At 41.1% G+C, this 25,004-nt stretch overlaps 1 protein-coding gene across 1 annotated transcript in view; it reads right to left on the bottom strand.

The window, feature by feature from the left end:
- nkain2 (sodium/potassium transporting ATPase interacting 2) overlaps positions 1 to 25,004 on the bottom strand; it is a 79,309-nt gene that overhangs the window by 22,980 nt on the left and 31,325 nt on the right. Inside the window, exons 2-4 of the mRNA XM_056404830.1 lie at positions 16,067 to 16,204; positions 15,080 to 15,160; positions 56 to 256 (exon numbers count right to left, since the gene is read on the bottom strand). Of these exons, the coding sequence (XP_056260805.1) occupies positions 56 to 256; positions 15,080 to 15,160; positions 16,067 to 16,204 (420 nt within the window). The remainder of the gene's footprint in view (positions 1 to 55; positions 257 to 15,079; positions 15,161 to 16,066; positions 16,205 to 25,004) is intronic.

Below are 25,004 nucleotides of genomic sequence, written 5' to 3'. Positions count from 1 at the left end.
TGAGTTTGAAATTACAGTGCATACTAGACAGTACTTATTTAGATCAAGTACTTACTGCCAGGAGTATCTGCAGCGAGGAGTGAGCCACCTCTATGAACTGAAAATCCATCAGACAGCCAGATATAGATATATATCGGTGGTCCTCGGGTGCCCAGGAAGGGGGAGGGGTGATGGGTGTCACCCTGCACCCTGGGCCATTCTCCATCCACCAGGAGCGATGCATGGACAGGTTGAAAGTCAGCACAAGGTCAGAGTCCTGGCAAGGCAGAGAGAGAGAGATAGACAGACAGAAAGTGAGTTGAATTACATCCTCTGACAGAGGACAGATCGGGAACAAGGCCGAGGCAGGCTGAATGTCAGGGCAGGTTCTAACCAAGTTTTAATTAAAACCAAACTGTTTATCATATCTAAGTCTGATAGATAGATAGACCGAAAGAAAGAGGGGAGAGGGTTTGGCTAGAGCTAAAAATAGATCTCAGATGTATAATTTTGATTCACTCAGATTAGATCAGAATCGTACACATGCAGGGTAATGATAAGGACAATAAATGAGGGAGAGAGAAGAACGATGGGAGGAGGCTTGAGAGAGAAAGGAAGAGAGAGGAAAAAAAAGTAGAGATTGAAAGAAGCTTGGTTTTAATTTGGTGTTTCTGCATGCTCTTGTATGATGCCTCCAGCTTGAGAGAAAGAGGGGTATGTATTTTGGTGTCATGGAAAGGTCAGTCACTAAAATGTTACTGTTATTTTAGGTTGTTTTAGGCAGCACAGTTATGATTTGTTCTCTTGATTTATTTCTCCTTGAGCAGGACGATCTCAAAACAGTGAGAGACATTAAAGTTGATCGGTTCATAACCATGCTAGCAAGTCAGTTAGCATAGCACTTTGGAGGCTGAGATTGAAATATCTCATCAAATACTACATGGATTGGCATGAAATTCTGTAAAGTAAGTCCTTGTTCCCAGAGCATGAATCTTACTCTTTGTTAATCCACTGACTTTCTCTTTAGTTCTGACATTTCCAGCCCAGACTGCAACTATTCTCCACTAACCATTGGATGAATTGATATGAAATTTAGTTCAGAAATTCATGTTCAAAATGAATTGTACTAACTCTGGTGATCAGGAGATTCATACTCAGCTCTACATTAATACAGACTCTATCTCCTCTTTAATTGCTCTGTCCACCACAGCATGAACAGCCCCATCGCAGCCAGAGATAAATTAATATTACAGCTAAAGAATAGCTCAGCTGACAACCAGTAAATAAATAAACATTTTCTGTCCCCCACTGTTTCAGTTCTACTTCACAGCAGCACAGAAAGACCACACACTGTAGCAATGGCCCCTGCAGTTACATTGCAAACTGTCTGCTTAGGTACCTCTTCAATCCTTTTCATTCTAAGAGCCTAAAAGATGCACGATAAATCAGTTACGATGGTCGTCTTGGTTTAAATAATGCACATATTAACGACTCCACTTAGCAAGGAGTGACATAGATCATTCATCAGACAGCCATGCAAACCGCTCTGACACACACAGACACACACACGTCCACAAATGCAAACACACACGTGTTGGCTCTTGTGCTGCCTGCGCCATTAGTCAAATGAAAAGCTCTTTAAAAGCAGGCTGAAAGCAAAAATAACTTTCACATCATTTGCTAATTTCCTCTGTGGCGATACATTTTTTTTATAAAGATATTAACAAATGTATAAACTTTGATTTTGTCTCTCAAAATCGTATTAGTTTTCATTCTTAGAAAGCCATGTATCCTTGTGGTTATCTTACTGAAATGGCAGTCAAACAATGAACATTAAAGAAAGTACATTTTCAAGGGGACTACCAGATTTAACAACAGCTTACTAGAATGGATAGGCGAATAGCCCCGTAAAGGTAGGGAAGCTCACTCATTTCCAACAGGAAGCAAATTGTCAGTATTTAAAGTAACTTATTTTTGTGAAGAACACAAATCTTTAAATAGAGACTCTGCTCTTCCATCAACACCGGAGTTTCTACACTGTATATCCCACTTTATCTTTATCTGGCCCACTTTTCCTCCCCCCACATCCACACTGACTCTGTCACCTGTCTCCGTACTGTTACTTCATTTTTTCCTGTTCTCCTCTCTATTAATTTATATTGAGGTCTCTCTTACCTCTCTCTGCCCCCCCCCTTTTCTCCCCTCTTTTTCTTCCTTGGCCCCTCTCTATTTCAGTGTAATGAGTAAATGCCTCATTAGCGCAGAGCTCTGATTAATGCCATCTCCCCTTGTTGTGCTCCTCTTTTTAATGAGTAAAATCTCTCTAAATTTCTCTCTTGCTCCCTCTCTGCCATCACTCTCCCTCCGTCTGTCTCTGCCTGTCGCAGCCTTACTCCAAATCTTTCTCCCTTTCTTCCTCTCTCTTTCCTTCACCGCTCTTCTTTATTGCTTTTGTTTCTTTGTCTTTCACTGTTCTCAGCCTTTCTGTCTTACTGTTGGGAGAGAGGGAGAGAGAGAGAAATGGGGTTGGGTTGGCATGATAATTATTTCAGTACAGTCTGTATCAGTACTTTACTAATGAGCCTCTCAAACACACACACACACACACACACACAGACACACAGACACAGACACACACACACACACACACACACACACACACACACACACACAAGTAATTATCAGTGAAAAGCTGAATCTGGCAAAATGTCATCCAAGACCAAGCAGGATGCAACGCTACTAATTCTGCTACTAATACTCTCTTGCTTTGTGAATGCCACAAAAGGGACATAACATGAAGAAGAATGTGCCTGAACTCAACCGAGCTGTTAGTTTGGCTAAGTTAGTTTTGCTAACCACTTGTAGATTATGGGAACAAAAGAAGCTGCAACTTAACTTAACTCAACTTGAGAAGAAAAAAAACAAGCAGCACTAATGAATGTATACAAGGCTTGTTTGGGAACAGCAGAAAGATTTTTAACAACAAAATATATGCAATATTACAGACAAAAAGTTTAGGCTGGGAGAGAAAAAGCAATAGAAAGTTGAAAAAGTGAATCTCATCTCCTCTAAAAACTGTGTAACAGTTGGTAATCTTGCTAGCAAGATTCAATATGCCTGCTTTAAGGAAATAGTTTGACATAAAAGAAAATAAGAGTTTGGCTAGATGAGAAGCTTCCACTCTGGTATCTGTACGGTTAATTTGAAGCTAGAGCCAGGAGACTGTTAGCAAACTTAGCATTAAAAGTTAGCTTGGCTCTGTCCAAAGCTAACGAAATCCTCCTGCTAGCACCGCTAAAACTCAGAGTAAGACATTATATCTTCTCTGTTAACTTGGCCAAAGTGTAAAAACTACACAATGTGGGTTTTGGGGGAGTTATGTGCTTGATAATAATTAGTTAGCTTTAGTAGTATTGGTAGGTGGATGTTTGTTTTTTTTACCTTTGGAGAAAGCCAAGCCGTTTCCCAGTCTGTATGCTAATCTAAGATAATTGTCTCCTCTAAGCTCCATTGTACCTGCACTGAAGCAATGACAATGTGAATGTCAATGTCATATTGTCTTTGTGGTTACACTTTTCAACATCAATATAAAAACTACCACACCTAACAACAAAGAGACCTAGAAAAGCAAGGTAGACCTTTCTGTTTTCCTTTTCTATTGCACTGTGTCTGAAGATCCTGCGCCTGTGCATGAGTTTATTGAGGTTACAGGGTCTGTAAAATAGCTCGAAACTAGACTGGTAATAAAAAATAACTTTCATCTCCTTTCTATTCATCCAGCAGCAGTGAGCCACCACAACAAGCCTCGCTATACACAGATGGAGAATATGTGTTATCAAAAAAACACATTAGAAATTAATCTTATTTTCTGAAGAAAGTATAGCACAAGTGTTTTGGAGCTAATGCCTTTATAATAACAAATGATCCAAACATCCTGCACAGAGGATCTGGAGGCAAAACTCAAATTACTCCATACTCACCAGTGGAATACAAAACAATTAAATTTCAGTTGTGTCCATTGATGTATTGATTTTAAATGGTGGAATTCATCTAGCATCGCAGCATCTAATCCACAAGGATGACGAAACCATAACTTCAAAATCATTTTGATACATATTAATCATCATTGAGATATTAATCTGTCTTGGGATGAAAGTCCTGTTTGGCTTAATAAAAAAATATCGGCTAGACTTGTATTAGTATTTCTGTGTGTATGTGTGTGTACATAGGTGTGAGTTTATTACAAAGCACCATTTTTGACTGTTAGTCTCAAGTCCTCACATATTTCCTCCCCTCTTGTCGTGTCTCTCACCTCTCTTGTTATCTCCCTCTCTGCCTCTCACACACACATATACACACACACACACGCACATACACACAATAACACACACAGTCTATAATTTCCAGTGTGCTAGTTGAGGATCATGCACTCACGCTCTCAGGTCTTTGTCTCTGACTGTGGGCTAGTGCCGCTTCAATGAACCACATCTGTTTTTCCTCTGCCTTTCTCTACATCCCTCCCTCTCATTCTGCCTCCGCCCTTCTCTCTCTCTCCTCTCTCTCATCTCTCTCTCGATTTCCCCTCAATTTCCCACCTCTCTATTTTCCTTTGTCTTCCACTCTCATGAAGTGTAGGGGTGGAGTGGGAAAAGACCACTGATAACGGCCTTTCCTCTGATGGTCTGGTCAAGGGAGGAATGATGCCATTTTAATGTTACCTGGTGCTAAATTTGAGACTATTTTAAGAGTTAAAATAAAAACACAGTCAGTCTGGGAAAAAAAAACAACAAACAACCAAAATTAAGCTCTAAACCTTAAATAACTTGTTAAATAACAGAGCAACGTGGCATCTAAAGCTGATTATGCAGATGTGACGTTGATAAAAAAATTTGTCGATTTTGAAAGACTGAAATGGATGAATGGATAGATGGATGGATTGATAGATGGATGGATGGATGGATGGCATAAGGGAAGGAGTGCTGGTTTTTCCCCATGAGTGCTTCAGCATCTGCTGCCTGGACAAACACATGCCATGGCCACATCCTATAACACATTAACACTTGCAGAATCTAACACCATTTTTACAAACATTAAACATTCAAGTTCCATCAATCATTTAGTCAAACAGACAGAAAATACATAAAACATTGAGACGGATATTCTGACAGACAACAACAGCCAATCAGCCTGTCCAGTAGGCAGCCACAAAGATCTGATCATCAAACTAAAGGGCAGAAAATCGGGGAGGGGACAATATTAGCTCTATTCTCTCTAAAGGCAATTTTTCACTCTATTTAACTAAACCTCCATCTCTATCTGTGGCTTCATCTCCTTTTCTATTATTTTCTCTCTCTCTGCTTTCTCTCTCTATGTCACTCTGTCTGTGTTATTTCACACCAATATCATCAGTCACGGTGCATCTCCCTACATTGTTTTGCTGTGATTTCCCATGGGTGTTAGATGAGGCCTTAACCCATAATGCCTAAAGCACTTTTCTCCTATCAGATTGGTCGGGGGTGTTAGGGAATTGTTTGCGTGTGTGTGTTTGTGTTTGTGTGTGTGTGTGTGTGCGTGTGTGTGTGTGTGTGTGTATGTGCTGTGGGGTGTGGTGGGTGGTGCATAGAGATGAAGTCCAGATCCTAACCCTGACCTTAACTACACCAAACCCATTACCAATTCTAAGCAAATGCCTCAACATAACCAATTTAACCCGTTTGATCTTTCTGATAGGGGAGCCAATTACAATGCTCCCCTCTGTACCCCAGATGGGATCCACATTTGCACAGAGAAGAGGGGGGATGTTAATTCAAGCTTTCAATGGGTTAATTGGCTTTTTGTAAACCCTGCAGCCACACCTTATGCAATAAATCAGAACTCTAAAAATCAGGGCTGGTGTACATGGACTTTGATGCTTAGGGGAGTTTCTCATCTCAACTGTCACCAAGTCATGTTGCCAAGTTATCATTTGGCGCTACACAAATAAAACTGAATTGAAATGAAATTGTTAAAGCTGCAATAATCAATGCTTATATCAACAATGATTCCGATAAGGAAGTCCAATAAGGTAATAAAATAAATAAATAATGTGAACAGTAATCTATTGTAACATCCATCATTTTACACCGAATTTACTTGTGAATGTTGCGCCACTTGACTGAGATGTAGTGAGGCTGCCATCTTCCCAGATTTCAGTACTTATTTTAGTGAGCACAAACTTATCATGACCAATGCCAATGGCAGCAAAAACCGCAAAATAAGACCCAAGTTATAATAAACCAGAACTATCCTTTAATGTTTCAATCAAAGGGAGGAAACTCATTAGAAATTCAGTACATATTAAACAGGTTTTATTGGCAGTTTCGTATTTTCCTTTAACATGTACAATAAAAACAAACATTACTGATATCATAGCCAAGCTAAATCCATTACAGTCAAGGCTTGAAATTAATGCCAGCCAGCATCCAGACCCTGGAGCAAGTTTGACTTTGGCAGTCATGTCAATCAAATCCATTATCTACTGCAGCATAAAGCCGGTGTCTGTTCAATCAGCTTGTTCCATTTGAACAAGTCAAAACTAACTCTTGTCGTTGCACACGAAACTATAGAGTAACAATGAATAATCAAAACGAATCACCAGTAATAATAGCTCAGGGCTCAAATGATAAAATTGGTTGGTAAGAATGTCCCACTAGAGACATGCTGATGGAAAAAAAAGGCAATTTCATGCCATGATTTCAACAAATGCATCCATTGATCAAACACAGTCAGAGTTGATGCATTAACTCAGAGAAACGGGGTGGAGGTTTTAACTAGAACGTCTATGATTAAAAGTGCGGGATCCTCTCATTCATCATCTCAATCGGTGGTGAATGAATACTGAGGGAAGTAAAATTAAGTGACTATTAGCATTCAAACTGGCCCAGGCGATCTGTTTTTTTTTTTTTTTTTTACTTTCTTTGGGGATGAATTTGGTGGTTTGCAGTTTGATTTACTGTCACATTTCTTCCACAATTTATCCTGCAGTTAAAAGCTCGCCCTGAACTGACAACTATTGATGTTGATATGAAATGTATACAAAATGGACATAGTTGATTTTTTCCCTCTTACATAGGTGATCCTATCTTCCTCAGAGGTTTTGTTGCTCTAACTCTCTTTTTCTACTTCTTCTTTTTCTCTTCTCTCTTTCCTCTCTCGAAGGCAACACTGATTCACATGTGGCCTCATCTCATTGCACGTCATCTTCTATAGCTCCTATCGTACTTTCGCCTGTCGAAACCTCTCCGTCTCTCTGTCCGCCCCTGATGCCTCAGTTCCCTACACCCGATCTTTCAGTATTCTTTAGTTTCTCCCCCTTTCTCTTCTCTCTCTTTCATTTCCATCTCTCATTCTACCACTTCCCCTGCGGTCACTTCTTTTTCCCTCTGTCAGGGCTCCATTGTGCGTTTGCGGACCGAGAATTGATGCCTGGACAGACATGGGATTTGAAACGGCACCGTTTTGAGTGTCTGTCTGTGTAAATTTGGTGCACGCACATACTGTATGCAAGCGTGAGTCCCCCATGTTTTCTTGTGACTGATATAATGAATGACAGGTTCTCCAACTCACACACTGCCAGACATATTTACATATTTTCACACATACAATATGCAAAAATGCATGCGGGATATCCCTCCCACACAGCACCCCACCTCCTCAGTAAATGACTGACAGCTGAGCGCGACGCATGTGTGCATCTATGTGTCTGTATCTGTGTGTCATCTGACGCCCAGAGGGTGGCTGCATCTTTTATATGACACAGTGGACTACTGACAGTTAACTGTCTAAGACTGTGTGAGAGTAGATGCGAACATGCAAGAAAGTATGTGTGTATGTGTGTGTGTGTGTGTGTGTGTGTTTGCAACATGGTGACAGTTCTCTCTCCACAGGCTCTTCTCCAAATCTGTCAGGATTGCCACATCAGAAATCTTTTTAAAGATTAATTTTATGGCATCGCTGCTACATTAGATTAGAGTGCAGTAGCGAGTGACAGGAAGGATGGGAGTGTGACAGACTGATATATGGTATGAATCTTGGGCTTAAACTCAAATTACTGTCAAGACAGGATGTACACCTTATCTTGCCTCTGGGGCTCTACAGGGGCCTTATGGGAGGCAAAGATACTCATTTGATAGAAAGTTCTATCAAACACAAACAGTTGAAAGGGCAAACATGTGACAACAAGAGCGGTGCTTTTTAGTTGAAATTTAACTTATCATTATTCTTTAATTCAATCTAACTTACCTAACTTTGTGGTAAGTTAAAATACCAGTTTGTTGGTTAAAGCTTCACACAAAAAGAATTGCAGATCTTTTTCTTTATATCATCATAAAATCTAAACGGTCCAGTGTTTCCTCTAGGATTTTTTTCAGCAGTGGGGGCATGCTATGGGGGGGGGGGGGGGGGGGGGGTAGAGTCAGTGGCAAAGTGGGGGGGGGGGGGGGGGGGGGGGTAGAGTCAGTGGCAAAGTGGGGGGGGGGGAGTCAGTGGCAAAGTTTGCACCCAGGCTCATCTCTCTCTCCTGCATCTTCACCCAGCTCTCCCGCTGCTGTGCTCTGCTCTCCTCCACTTTGTTTAACAACTCCTCCCTGTCTAATGTTACTTGTCTAATAAGATTACATTAAAAGTGTGAGTAACGTAACGCTAACAGCGTTATATAATTTACACTCACATCACATCTGATTACAAGTGTGAACATTAAAATACTATTTTTTACCTAACCATCATCATTTACGAGTCAGTAAAAGGCTTATGATGCTACCTGACTAGCGTCTTCTTCATCTGTTGTCTTTCTCTTCTTAGAGAAGTATCTGAACAAGCTCATCTGAAAATGCAGTCAGCAGTTAAAACATAATGACGTGTAGATATTAGCTTAATGCTATCAATTAGTTTACCCAAGTTAGCGTCACTGAGTTGGCTAATAAGTCTACCTTTTTACCGGTAATTCGCTGCCTTATTCCTCACGACTACACTTCTCTGACTCTCACCTGGTGCCTGACGTGACGTCACTTTCAAGGCCGCGCTCTCGCGAGTAATTAACTCCAATAGGATCCTCCAACCACCCCACTCCCTCCCTCCCCTCCCCACGCTGTTGCGCTCATCATCACACAGGCTGTGCTGTGAAGGTGGAGAGATGTGGCGGTGGTGCATTTGCGACAATAAAAAAATAAAAGAAATTTGAAGGCGCGGCGGCTATGATTTAGCAGTGGCGGGCCGCCACTGCTAAATGAATGTAGAGGAAACACTGCGGTCACACCACATCAGCAATCCTAATGGCTGGGGTATGCTTGAAACAAACTAGTTCATACAATGTGTAGCCTGAATACAGCTGCTTCGAATGGCCACATTCGAAGGTGTGGTGAAAAGCTTTCTTGATTGAATGGGGATTAGCAGTGCAGGCTTTAGGTCTCTTCTCAACATTTGGTTGTTCAAACAAAAAGCGAAGTCGGTAAAAAGAGAGAGGTTCACACCTCCACACACCTGGCCGATCTCTGCCTGAAGTGGGTGTGTTTGTTGTCAGTTTGAGAAAGTTTCAAAGATTTTCAGACACAGCCAGTCCAATTTAAATGCTGAGAAGGTGGACGGTTTCTCACATGCTGTTCGACCATCTGATGCGCATTTCAGTACTGTTCATTCCCTCACTACCATACTGTGTACATTTCAAGTACAAGTTACATAGTATGGGAGTGCGGGCGGCTTAAAACATAATTTTGGTCTATCTCACTTGTAATTTATCATTATTTGAGACATTTTATACACAAATAATTAACTGTCAACTGCTGTTTCCAAGGTCAATGATCTTCTGTTCACAATCACACAATACAAAGTGATGAATTGTATGAATGCGAACATTAGGTTTGTGTCAGTGATGATGCAAAATTATGATGATTTATAAATGATCGCAATCTTAATCCACTGCTCTGACTATCAAGTGTCTATTACAGAGGGAGCAGTGAATGACTGAACAGACACTCAGAATTATGGGAAGTCTGAACATCTGCATGTCTATGAGCAGATGCAATCTTCTGATGAGAACCATGTGATATGGTTGAGGACTGCTGTGTCTGATCTCAAGAACAAACTGTCCAGCTCAAAATAATCGATGAAAAAAGTGAGTTCCATCCAACTTGGAGTTAGAGCCCTACTGTATGCGTGGGACAATGTCAGTGACTCATCACTGACATGCAACACTGCTCCTCGCAATGTCCTGTTAACACAGTGAGATGATGTCTCATCGAACCCACTTTACCATTATCTCAACCATGTCTTCCTCCAACGTCCGTCCAATCTGCCCACCTGACTTCTGGACTTCAACCTGTGCTGACAAACCCTGATGCATTTCCCCTCCTTGCTGTCTTTCCAACCTTTCCACTCACTGTCTCAGGTCTCCTTTCCTTATCAAGAAGAAATGTCATAGGTGTTTGGCAAACCTTTAGAGCCCTAATCTTTCTGACTGTCCTGCTGCTGTGCTACGAAACAACAGGAATATTTGCAGTTCACCTGCTGAACATGAACTAGTCTGTGAGGAGTGTTCTGCACACTTAAACTGATGCATTGCAACAAACCACAAACATGTCTGTCACAATGCATTGAATTGGATTTGTTGTCTTTGCCTGCAAAATTTCCAGTTCTTCAATACGATGGAAATGTTATTACATTCATTTATAGTGTGAAGCCAGGCCTCATATCCATTTACCTCCCTGACAGTCTGATCATTCTTCTAATAAACCAACACTTCTGGCACTGGGGATGCACCATCTGGATATTAGGTCTATTCATGGATAAAACAGGGTGTTAGCACTGTAAAATTACATCAAAGCTGCATTACAGAGTCACTGATAACATGGCATGAATCAAAGCAAGGGTGATTCTCTGTCGCTTTCACACACAGAAAGATGTCAGATCTTTGTAATGAAGAAAAATGGAGTCTGTCGCAATCACTCTTGTCCTGTGACCCCAAAGTAATGCTCTGAGTGTATAAAGTAATGTATTAAATTGGCACTGTGCTGTGTGATACATAAAGCCCTGCACTATGAATTCATATTGACCATAAATAGCAGTGGCTTCTTGACATAAGAACATTTCCTCAAGTCTTGACATTGGAAGTTTAGAGGAAGAGAGTGAATAAAAAGGAGGCGAGAAGGTGAAGACGACAAAAACGGAAGAGGAGCAGGGGACAGATCTACGTGGCACTTTGTAAAACAACATGAAAAAGACTTGATTATAGGGTGAGCAGAGGGAGAGGAGGGATGAATTACATGGAGATGAAGAAAGTGAGGCACAGGAGGGAGGGAGGCAGAGGGACGAAGAAGGAGGGAGGCAGCTTCAGAAAGCAAAAGAGAGGGAGATTCAGAGATTTTCATTTCTATCACAGTGCTCTTAAAGCACAGAGCACACCATCATTACATTCACCAAATACCAACAAGTTATTCTGATCCAGTGTGCAAGATATACAAAAAGAGGTGAGCCTAAGCAGGAAAAACATGTCACTATGGTGTATACTCGTCTCACTCTTTGATATCCACACAAACCATGTATTTCTGATCCACTGTGACACAATTCTAAAAGTCGAGTTTTAGTCAAGAAAAAATTCAGTGTAGCTTTTCATCAATTTTCATGTATTTTTTAATTCTTGAGTCTGCTACGATGTCTGAGGTTTGTCACCATCTTACAGTTGTATAGTTACCGTGGAGACAAATGTTCTCGTCTAATGCATTGTTTAGTGTTAACTAAAATACTACCCACTACATAGATTCAGCTTGACATGAGTTGAGACGTTGGACAACGTTAGCGCAGCAATATCCCTTTGGCGAACATTTAGAGATTTGACTGGTTGACAGTCTTCATTAATCCTCCACTCATTGCTATGGACATGGACAGTCAACATGAAAATTAGCCAGCTTACATGTTAGTGTTCCAGCTGCATCCACAGCCCTTGATGATGCTTCATTAGCTTACTTTTTCAAAAATAAATATTAGCTTGATGACTTGCCTGTTTTCATGGTTTGTTCCAGCAGCTTTTTTTTTTTTACATGTTTTGTTGTATTTTGAGAAGGATTGTGGATTCTGTTACATTTTTCCTTCCAAAACCCACTTACATTAGCTAATGCTAACTAATAAAATGCTGCGTATTAGCACAAGTCATGTAGCTAATCAACCCTTGAATTAATTTGAAGGTGTCATTTATGCTTCAAATTTGATCGCGGTTCTCATTTTTAGAGGTTTGTTTTTATTTAATTTTTCTTGTGGAAAAAAAGGTTGTCAATGCTTTACAGCATAGTTTTAGATGGTAAAATTAATGCTGCAATAGTAAATGGTGCCCTTAGTTAAGCTAACTAAAATGAATAAAGACACTATACTAACAGCAGCATAGAAAACATTTTTATTTGGCACTGTGCAGCAGAGTATAAATCTAGTTTTATCATTTTTTGAAGAGTTTCTATGTTTTTGAATTGAGTGGCAACAATCATAGCCATACCTGCGTTACATGTGGTCTAGTGTAATAATAGCCCTCAGGTCAGTAAACAAGCCATGGAACGGCCGGTGATGGATTCGTATCTCACACAACAGCTGGTGAATCCATGGAGGGGGGGTGGGGTGGGGTGGGGGGGTGGGGTGGGGTGGGGGGGTGGCGCGTTTGTGGCTCCCCGCTCCCTCAGTAACTGGGTCAAGGTTGATATACCCTTGAGCGAGGCGCACGCAAACTGGTCTGGTCATAAAAACAGGCTGTTCAGCGTCTGGTTTGAGCGTGCTTCTCCCTGATTGGTCAGCAGGTAATTGATAAAGGTGTCGCTAATTAGGTGGCTGCTTCCCTGTCGTTAGAAACCAGATGTGTTGATTTTGGTCAGGAAAGCTGGGGCCTTTAAAAAAAAAAAGGATTTTTCTCGTAAAATGAGGAGAAATATTAGGTTCATATGGTTTTATATTAAACTCTAAATGTGGTGATATAATTCATTTCATCCTATTTAATTAACCTTTGACCAATTTATATGCTGCTTTTCCTTTTTTGTGCTAGATAAAAAAACCCAAACAGCCCTTCCCAGCTGTAGTGGCTGCTGTAACTGTTAAAACTAGGCCTCAGGGGCAGTGAAAGGTGTAAATATCATTAATATCAGAGATCAATGAAGGTACAGGTTTCTCGACAGAATGTGGAGGGATTTTATACAACTGTTGACTCACTGTAAAACTTGTGGCCATAATTTGGATGGCAACAAAACTTAACAAGGCTCACGGTGTGTGTGTGTGTGTGTGTGTGTGTGTGTGTACACGCAGAGCAGACAGACAGGGGATGAGTCTATGGAACAGTAGGTGAGTACCAGAGGAGACAGGGAAACTATAGCTGAAGATGATGCACCTTTTACGCTTGGTATAAACTAGCACTAATTAAGATTGAAAAGCTGGCAGTACTAATAAGATGCGGATATGTGGGGCTATAACTGCAATTTTATGTGATTTATCAAATGCAGATGTGTTACATAACTGTCCAATAGAATGAGTAATTTGCTGCAAATTGTGGTGGGAAAACTACAATTTTTTCAACACCACACCACAGAGTATAATCAGCCACAATCAGCACACCCATCAACTGATTTCTTCTGTTTATGGAACCACTGATTGGCCCTAATTAATTTTCCAAGTTGATAATCTGTATTTAAAATTGACAAATTTTAATGCAGAAAACCTAAACTTTTGCAACAGAAACTTTTATGTCTCACATCTATGTCAGCGTATAACACCAACGCAAAGCCCTGACATGCTCTCATACATCACCGCAAACCAGATGCTGAGAATTTACATAAAGACGCTTCACGCAACTTGGAGGAATCATACAGGTATCTGTATGTGTGTAAAGTGTAAATGCCAACGAGACACTCTAGAGAAGGACAGTTAGCCAGTTGCTCAAACCACCGTTTTCCCATTCAAGCTAGATGTTGAAAAGGTGTAAAGGAATCCATCTGTCCAAGCTGCATATCTAATCTTTACTCCAGTCGAGTGTATCTGCGTCAGTAAGTGGTCGGTGGAAGTTGCCACTGACAGGGTTTTGCCCTCGTGATTATGGGAGCTGAAGTTACACTAAAATTACACTGGAATTATGCGACCCTTCCTGTCAGAAGAGACAGGGAGAAAGTACTTTCAGAGAGTTCAGTGCTTGTGGTCAAAGTAGGGACATCATTCCACAGACTTTTATACAGAAAGCTGTAATGGTGAAGTACGCGAACACACGTTGCACTTGCAATCACTGAGTGATGCTAAGCATATCAAAAAGACAACAGACTCGTTTCAGAGAGCAGTGATCACACAAAATCTGTCTCACATTTGGTCTCTGGACTGGAGTAAGATGCACCCAGATCTACATCGCGCACAGAAAAACCAAGGCAAATGCAAGATACGTGAATGAAAGCGTATTAAATTATATGGCCGGTGTTATTCTACATATTCTTATTGTGACCAAATCCCATTAAAAGAGAAAAACCAACAGAAACCCACAAAAGATGTAAATAATAAAAAAAACAGGTCACAAAGATACAGTTTTAAAGGCTAAAACAGCTGGGCTCTGTAGTTTTTAACTAACGTATTTCAGATGCGGCATAATACACATTGGGCGCGCTAGTCAGTATTAATAGCTGCAGGACGGTGTGTGTGAGATTGACTCAAAATAGACTACACTTCCCATATATATGGTAATGAGGGAACAAGTCACTCACACTGCAACACTGTGGCTTATTGGAGTGTTTTTAATAGTTTTTGGACAACAATGGTGGCCATACGAACAGAGGAGTGAGCTATATTAGGCTTTAGCCACACAGACAGCACTTAGTAGGGCACATTCATTGCTGGTTTTTTGTCTTTTCATGGGATTTGTAGACTATAAGGTAATTATAGAATACTGCCAGTCTTATTATTGCATCTGGATTTTGAGATGTGACACTGGAAATGCAAGTGTAAATGGGGGCCTTAGAGATCCGTGCTAACTCCAGAAATCCAGCCAGTGATTGTTACTCTGGACATATACGGTGGAGATTCGACAAGGGTGCAGAAATAGTACAAGAAAATGTTTTCTTACTCTGGACAGATCCCCAACCTCCAGGTAAAAACAGATGATGAAAACATTCCAGGTCATCCACACTACGAGCCAGGCTGCGTACTGCCGAGAGAGAGACAGGGGGGGGGGGGGGGGGCAGTGAGAGGCAGTCACGATTTGACAGGACTTTGCTGGAGAATTAAAAAAGCATATTCATGTCTTACTTTCAGAGTGAGCAAGATGTTTGATGTCTTTTGATGTTGTTAAGATGAAGAGAAACATTATCTTCATTTCATTATCATTTATTATCTGAATCTTCTCACTAAATATTCTGAGTGTGTGTGTGTGTGTGTGTGTATGTATATGTGTGTGTGTGTGTGTGTGTGTATATATATGTGTAGGTGTGTGTGTGTATGTATATGTATATGTGTGTGTGTGTGTGTGTGTGTGTGTGTGTGTGTGTGTGTGCATGTGAAGGTCTTTGGCAGGGGTCAGCGGGCTGCATGGAGCCCTGCAGCCACGATGCGAACCTCTGCAAGGTTTCTGAAATATAAATTATTTTATCGACAGCTGATAGAAACAGACAAGTGGAACACATAATTCCACTTGGCAAGATATTCTTCCGCCCACACCATATCACTGTTCTAACCTCTTATTTACTATATACATAATATATTCAAATTGACATTGTCTTCTGGAGCCAGCGTTAGAAAATAATTCAATAATTAAGGACGAGTGGGTCATATTTCTTGTTATATATGAACAGTTTGCTCTAGCTATGAATGAAATGTATTGAACATAGTAGATAGGATCAGTTAAGATGTTAAACATTATATCTAACATTGTTCTGTTCACACAGTGAAGTTATGATACAATTTTCATGGATGGCAGCGCTATGAAATCTAAAAATCACAAATTAAACTAAATTCCAGTGAGACAGACCAAAGGCTGTTGCCTAAAGGGTGTGTATATGCGTGTGTGTGTGTGTGTGTGTGTGTGTGTGTGTGTGTGTGTGTGTGTTCAACTCACCCCTGTGACATATCTTGGCCTGAACTGGATCGTGCCAAACAGACCCAGGATGACAACAATGATGTGGAGGAAGTTGGTCAGGATGGGAGCCCACTGGTAGCCAAGGAAATCTATCACCTGACGCTCCAACACACTGACCTGAGAGGAGGAGGAGGAGGAGGAGGAGGAGAGAGGAGAGTTTCAGTACATTTTCAAGCAAAAATGGCATTTCACCTGCTTAAAAGTGAGAATTATCTGCTGTTCTTTCCCATATATGATATTTACCTAAACATTTATATGTTTATGATTGTTGGTTGGACAAAAACAGACACTCTGAAGACATCAATCTGGGCTCTGGGATCTGGGACCACACCTGCCACAACTACCCTCAACATGTTGATATTCCGACCCACGAGTAATCATTACCACAAAATCCCTACATTACTAGATGAGTAGCCTACTCAGCCTGGGTTGGACCACAGCTGTCTTAGAACTCAGCCTTCATTTTGTCTTAACTACACACCTGTAAAGTTTTGTGACACTATCACATTGAAAAAAATCCATCCACAGACAGACAACACATAAACACCTGCCACAGTATACTCAAAACTGCCTCTGTGCTAGTTCCCGCTACGGCAGGTGTCTGTGGGATCACATTTTGTCACAATGACACACACACACACAGACACACACACATACACACACAGGTACAGACTCACAGGGTGACAACAGTACCACCACACGCTGTCACAGCTGGAAATGATCTTATATCATCTTATATTGAGCCTGTTTAGGATCTTTGGGAAACTTATGGTTAATGAGAATTCAAACGATGACCAAGTCTGGTCCCTAACAATGGACTTACTGAGCAGATGGGGGTTTAAGAGGATGTATTTACAATTAACGTCTCGATCATAGCGAAGTAAACCGTAATCAGTTATCTATGCATTTGGGTTAGGTTCCCAGGGCTGTGTGTTAGTGTGCGAGAGTTTATTATCGCTCAGTCGCTGGAGCTTCATGCTGAGATACGTAGTTAATGAACTCAGCAGAGTATGATATGGCTCTGCTAAATATATTAACACAGACACACACACATATATGTACAGAGTGAGAGAGAGAGAGAGAGAGAGAGAGAGAGAGAGAGAGAGGGGAAAAGAGAAAGCAAGAGAAAAAGAAAAGCGTACATTAATAGATAGATAGATAGATAGATAGATAGATAGATAGATAGATAAGGATACCATTATTAGCCTCATTTAGAATAGAGACACTAACTGTTGTACACGATCAGCTATAAGTGTTTAAAGAACAACAGCTTCATCTCAAATCAAGGGCCTTATATTTTGTTATTCTCCCCCTTTTCTCCACACACACACACACACACACACACACACACACACACACACACACACACACACTTCTGGATGGCTGAGTTTAGAGTGCCCTAATGTGAGACCATATGGCAACACTACAGCCTTTCACAGCCAGATAGCAGGTACACACATACACAGACACACACATAAATACACACACTTGATAAAAACACACATAAACTGTAACCTTGTATAAACTGCACCTATCCAACATTAGTTTTAAATGTGAGAATGTTTATTTGATGTGAGATTTACATGAGGAAGCTGTATGAAAGAGTGTGCGGTGTGCCGGCATATGTGCGTCCACCCGTTTGTGTGCGTGCGTGCGTGTTTGTGTGTGTGTGTGTGTGTGTGTGTGTGTGTGTGTGTGTTTCCATGTCAGGGCAGGTCTGCTGTGCTTGCACTTGACAGCACCTGCTGTTATTGGACACACTGGGCTCAGCTGGCACCACAATGTGTGAGAGTGAGCGTGTGTGAATGTGTGTGTGTGTGTGTGTGTGTGTGTGTGTGTGTGTGTGTGTGTGTGTGTGTGTGTGAGAGAGAGACATTGCTTCTTTGTCTTTGACAGACTCCGTCTCTGTGTGTTTCTTTGTGTATCGGCTTCGTTTTATTATGTAAAAGTGTGTCCTCCCATTGACAATTATATAGTGCTGCGGTTGTGCCTCTCTCACAAACGCACACATACACATACAGAGGCTATTATAAGAAGTCAGAGGCCTCCCAGCCCATTACTGAGGCCCCTGGGAGCCTCTCTTTCATCACCAATAATATAAACAGTCTTCACTCCAGCTGGGACACACACGCAGTCCCCAAAAAGACACACGATCAATCACACAAACAGAGGAGAGAGAATTTGATAGGAGGGATAAAGAATTTGTTTGTACACTATAGTTGACATCCACATTGGTTTGTCCTGGTTATTACAACACTCATCCTTTACGGTCAGTGAGCAAAAACTAATGTTTTTTTTGTTTTTTTTTATGGGTCTTTATTGTCCTAACATAGTTAATATGGAAGCCAATAAAGAGCAATATTCAAACCCAGACCATCTGTTCCTTCACACCACACCCACCTTTTGATGTCAAATTCTCATTACATGGCTCAGCTGCAAAACAACTAACTTCTCCTGACATGCAAAAGATGCATCCTTTGAATGTGTCAAATGACAGAAGCTACAAAATAAGGTGTGAAATCACCCGGCCTTTCAAAAGCTATTACTCTGGGGGGGAGGGATGCGGAGAGATATGAACAGAGCATAGTCACTAGCAGCATCTATGTTAGCAGATATGGCAGTTTTGTGATATGTGCAGCTGATGAAAGCTTCAGCGTTGTACAGGTGGAGCTTCAAGCTGGCTAGCCGGGTCCTTTGGGATCTGCTGCGACAGGCTTTGATGCTGCCGACTGAGATGTTTATTTCAGTTCTGCTGCTTAAAGCACAAGGGCAGAGGCATGTTCACATTCAGCTGGTCTATCTTGGTATACACTGCACTGTGCATCCACCTGTGGACACAGCAAATTAGTCATATTAGTTCTATTTTACAGAGTGTTTTCTTTGTCTATCATAAAGCTGATAATGCTGGGCAGTGGCTATTTAAAACTATTTTTTTTTTAGAGCTAAACAAACACTTTAGTTCACAGAGAATGTCTTTAAAGAATCAATGAATGCACATGCTGCAGAGTATCTATCTGTGTGTGTGTGCTTCATAAAATATAGACAACAATTTGGTATGCAGCCTTCTGTCAATCTGTGTAATACTAGCACAGAATCCCTCAGGGACCAAGAATGTTTATTCCTCCTACTGCTTTGTTAGCATACACTGATGCTCGTGCTCTTCTCTGCATGAGTTTCCCAAATGCAGCAGCATTTAGCTGAGTGACTAACTAAAGAGCTACAGTGGATCCATCACTGTTCGGTTGTCCAGTCTCACAGCCTCCTTGTATAATGTGGCCAAAACGGTTTAGTTTTGTAGTGGCACTGAAAAAAAAACATTTCTGTGCTTCAGTTAAAGAAAAAGTTAACTGATTGTAAAAGAGCTTGTTACCATTTGCTTTGCCTGTACTGCTGGACAATTAATTATTTTTACATAAAAAGCGCAATCTTCTTATTTGAAGTGCTGCCATTTTATATAATTAACAGTGTATTAACAGCAGCTGCAATGACACTGACACTGGCTTTACCCAGCTGTTGCTAATTAATACTGATTCTGTATGTGATTGGTTAACATATTATACAATTATACAATTTTTTAAGGACATCATATTGTTTTAAGCTAATCACCTTAAAAGCTCTGACTCAAGATCTCCAGAATTCAGGGCTATGAAGCAGTAAGCTAATGTTAGCTTAAGCAGCTACAGAGAGAAGCTATGCTGCACAAACCTGTCCAAAACCAGCAGCCTGTCTGTCATTGTTACCTTAGCTGGACAACAATATAAGGGTTATCAATAAATACAACACCACATTGGATTGTCATATATTTAAATGTTATTGATTAATGTTAAGAATACCACTGACACTGATGCTACTGCAGTATCTCAATAAATGTAATAAATGTGGGCTAAAGTTTTTCCACAGAGTACGAGCCAAGTTTACTTTGATGTTGAACTTTGAGTGGTTTAAACCTTGGAATGATTTAAATCTTGGAACCTTGGAATCCTTCCAAGTTTCAAAAACAAAACAACTGTACCGTGTAAAATTATGTATGAAGAAAAATTACGAGATATTTTCCTCAAATCAACCTTCCCTAGTTTCGACTAGATGGTATAATTCATTATGAGGATTTAATTGTTTCTGTTTTCAGAAATGTTTCCGGTTGAATGTTGGTTGAAAGTGCCGCACCCAACAGCAATGTCACCGTGTACTGACACACCCTGGAGTGCACGTCTACATCACTGCATCCAAACAAGAGGGTGAAGCGCTGGAGCTCAGCAAAAACAAGATTTTCCAGCGGGTGTTTAAATTGCTCTTTAAAACAGCAGAGAGAGCCAGAAATTGGTCATTTACAGTGGTAGAGGCAGGATTTCAAAAAACAAAAATAAGTACCTGTGCATGTGTACCATTTCTATACACTACGGGCGAACACATTCTGCCACAGGCACCACAGACAAGCAGCTGAAGTGATAAAGAAAGACACTCACACTCAAACACTTAGGGAATAGATTGGCAGCAGAAAGATGGGGGTGATGAAAGGGACAGTAAAGAGAAGCAGAGGAGAAAATCTTCAGTGAGTTTGGGAAAGATTTTGGTCTATTTGATAATGAAAGATAGAATGATATCAAAGAATTATTATTGCTCCAGACAGGGAGACAGCTGCACTCTGTGACCATTACGAGACACTGCAGAGCGATAAAAGTGTCTTTTATCCTAACAGAAGAAGAGGACAGAGGAGAGAGAAGAGAGAATAAGATGGCGAGGGACAGAGAGAGACAGGCCGAGAGATCTGATGAGAGGGCCTGAAGGGATGGAGAGGTGATTAAGATCTGACGGTTACTCATGGAAGAGAAGAAAATGACAGAAAGACAGTGGGTGAGAGAAGTGAAAATGTCTCATCTTCTGTCCCTCTGCCACTCCATTCCTCCCTCCTTACCTTCTTCCCTCTCCCGCCCACTCTTTCCTAACTCTGCTAATCTTCTCTCATTTTCTCATTTCCTGCCTACCTCTTTCTTCTTTCCTCCTCTTATTGTCACCCCCTGCTCTCAATCCTCTTCTTCCTCTCCTACATATTTAATATGCATTCATCTGTTACCAGATCTGTTGTGTCATAAAACAGCAAATTACCTCATCTGCCTCTTCCCTCTTTCCTTCCATCTCTTTCCTCCATTACCGCACTACCTTCCCCTTCTTGTCTCTTTTTTCCTCTCTTTCTTTGCCATCTCCATTGTCTCCATTGCCTCCATCTCCACCTTCTGTCCTCTCTACATGTGGCGTTTCCCTCTCTAGCTCTTCTTCCCTCCGCTCCCTCGGCTCTGCCAGCCTGTTATCTCTCTCGCTTGCCTCCTCCCTTCCTCAATCTCGTCCTTCCCTCCCTCGTTCCCTCGGCGCTTTGGCTGAGAGTTTTCGCTTGGTTCTGTGACCTTTAAAAAACTGCTGATCAAATTCTGCTGCTCATCCCATTATAGACGACAGGGAGGGAGGGAAAGGGGGGAAGGATGAAGGGAAGGAGCTGAGGTCAGACAGGGTAAGGTAGGATAGGTAGTGAGAAGACTCTGGAGAAAGAGATGGTGGAGGAGAGGAGGTATGGAAAGCTGCAGGGATGGAGAGGAGAGAAAAACAGGCAGAGGAAGCGAGAAAACATCCAACAAACACTTATGAGTCAGACAGGGAGCATCACGACTTGAGTAGCAACATCCAAGCAAATCAGACACACATCGAGGTAAATATATGCCCTTGTTTTTCCCTCCTTGGCTTCCATTCCAAAACCATAACTTTTTTTTCCTCTCTGTAATCATCATAAACTTTATTCTCCTAATAAAACTCCGAAGCAATCGTGGTTTACTGTTAACTTAATTAAGGCCGCCTGCCTGCAGAGTATCCCACTGTGTACAGCAAAAGCAATCTCCTATCGATTCAGTTCACAAAACGATCAATTCATCTCCATTGGAGGCTATTAGGGACCATTTGTGGCTACTTAGGGGCTTGGAGAGAGAGGAAAGACGGCAGGGAAGATGGGGGAAGCAAAGCGAGAGGGGGGAAAAGATAAAAGGATGTAGGGAAAAGAAGGGAGGGAGGGAGGAAGGAAGAATAAAGGAGTGGGAGCAAATGGTGGAAAAGGAAAGAGTAAGACACAAGAAGGACAGTGATGGAAAGAGACAATGATGATCAAAGGTGAAAATCTCCCCATTAAATATCCAATTTCCTCCATTCAGGCCCACTCACTGTCATCACAACTATTCAGTTATATCTGTAATAGCCATAATGCCCTCAGTCACTCAGCTATAGATAGACTGTACACAACTCCATCTGAGAGTCCCATTTAAATGAACATCACAGGAAGGCCATTAGGCTGTTGCAGTCAAGGTTGTGGTCTCAAATGTCACAACAGTGCTTTCATGGGAATAGGTGCCGGTACCTGTGACTCATATAGCCGATGTTACCTTTGTATGAGTTGGTTGAACTTTCCAGAGAGTTGTGTTAAGCTCCTTCTGAGCCCTGAGGTGCACCTTTCAAATTTCCTGATCTCAGGGGCTTTTCTATGCAGGTGGAGGAGATTATCAAGATACGGCTTAATATTTTGTTCTGTGCTAGCATTTCATCATATGGCTCTACAGCTTGACATGCTGAGGCTAAAAAAAAAAAAAAAACAACAAAAAAGAAAAACACCCACACTAATAAAAGGTGTTTGAAAGTACACTCTTTTTTTAAATTTTTTTTTTTACTGTTTTCACAACCACGAAAAACATTTACACAATAATTTCATTTTGCTTTTTTTTTTTTAAATGCCCACAGTGTTCGGATATTTACTTCAAAAGGGACACACTTTAAAGGCACAGTCTCACACGGTTGGGAGTTGTGGTGGTGGTGGTGGTGGTGGGGGGGGTACAGTACAGACGACACGGCTGTTCACGACAGAAGCGCATTTCTCTCCGCCGGTCAACAAGCGATTAGCGACAAGATTTCCGCATACTTTATGAACAGTTTGTGAATGATGAATGATGGGATGTTTTCTGTCTTTTCATTTTTCATCAAGATAATGTCTGCTGTCACCCAACCAGAGTGTTTCAGCTATTAAAAACAGCCATACTGGAAGAGGGGGTGAAAAGCTGTCAATTAATACGTAGGTTTTCTTAAAAAAAAATATTGCAAAAACATTTTTATGCTTGGCTGAGGTAGAAAAGTTGCTGTATCAATAAAAAGGAAAATGTAAGAAAAAGCAATGGAAACAGACGGACTTAATGAATGACACAAACATCAGATCTGTGTGAAATGAGATTGTAACACTCCATAAGTCATAAATTATTCACATTTCAATCATGTTTCCTACATTGTTTCGTTTGCATTTTCTTTCGCAGATTTTCTTCAAAGCCGGTGAAAATTTGTGATACATTTGGATGGACATCTGCCTACTGAGACGTGCGAGAAGCGATGATTGTTTAAATGTGCGGATAATGGTGCACATCTTCAGACGGTTTCTCCTTTTGCAGCGTTGCACCCAGGTGTACACACAAAAGTGACAGATAGTTCAAAGAACCAAGAAGTTCAAAGCCTGCTTCCTCTCTCTCCTCCACACTGCCGGTCAATCACTGCGCGAAGTGGGTGTGAATGTCAGCCTGTTGGTTTTGGAAAGTTACAGAAATTGTTGAACATAGCCACCCCCCCCCCATTTCCAGATGCCGAAAAGGTCTGAGAGGGAAGGGGTTTCTATAGCTGTGTAATCATCAACAACACTGATGGTGTGCACTGGCCCATTAAGAGGATCTGATACTTTACACTACAAGCCACTTTCAACCATGCACTTTTTTTTCCTATATATAATATCTATATACACAGCACTTCTTTATCACATACACTCACACCCATGATAAATTGGGGGCAATTTTTGGGGGTCAGCATCTTGCCCAAGGACACTTCCACATGTGAACTGGAGGAGTCTGGAATCGAACCACCGACCTTCCGATTTGTGGAGAACCGCTCTACCTGAGCCATGGCGGCCCCTGATCAAAAGCTTTGCAGCAGCGTTTTTGATCACTTGTAAACAAGCCTGCCCAGAGGTGAAAAGGGATTTACAGTTGTCTAGACATGACACAATAAGCCGAAGTATTCAATATTCCTCAGCTGGAGAAAACAGGCACGAATCGAACTCTTCACATGCTGGTAACGAGAGAGTGCCTGTATCACATACTTTGCACCTTTTCTGTTCATTGTTTACACCACCTTCTTGGAAATTAACTACATGTTGTTATCATACAACACTGTGTGGTTTTATCCCACCCCGTTTCTATTCATGACTTAGGTTTCAATGAACTTCTCTGACAGTCTCCGACTGAAACTGGACATCATGTATTTAAGACACCAAAGAAAGACTACTGGAAGCAGAAGGAGACATCACATTGTGCTGTATACTACAATGTGATCGAGGAAATTAACAGTGATGATCAGTTTAGCTCATGAATTCTCACAAAACCAAAAAAAAAAACACACTTAATAACTGATCTGATTAGCTCAAGGGATCAGTTGCTTGGTATGTTTAACAATGATCAAAAAACATGGTTCAGTCAAGGTGAAAGGTAGCGACCACAAGCACCTCGGACCATTGGAAGAGGTTCAAGACCAATGACTTCAGGCAGTTGCCCAGAGTTCAAAGGGCACTGATCTGGCCTGCCCAAACAAACTTAAGTAGCACTCTACATGCTCCAAGGTTCAAACTTGAAGCTCAGTGTTAATGTTCCCAGATCATGCAGATGAAATTCAAACTTGAGAAATTATTTATACTAGATAACCTCTTACAGCAGCTGAATACAGTTACCCATCCATCATTTCAGTGATACAGGACACATTATTGCCTTACATTAAAAAGAGCCAATGTATAAAAATGTAATTTAACAATCCATATAATGAATACAATGTGCAAGAATATAGAAGACCATTGTCTCTA

The sequence above is a fragment of the Seriola aureovittata genome, chromosome 19 (genome assembly GCF_021018895.1).
Source record: "Seriola aureovittata isolate HTS-2021-v1 ecotype China chromosome 19, ASM2101889v1, whole genome shotgun sequence".
NCBI classification, from domain to species: domain Eukaryota; kingdom Metazoa; phylum Chordata; class Actinopteri; order Carangiformes; family Carangidae; genus Seriola; species Seriola aureovittata.
This window is presented reverse-complemented; position numbering and strand designations above follow the sequence as displayed.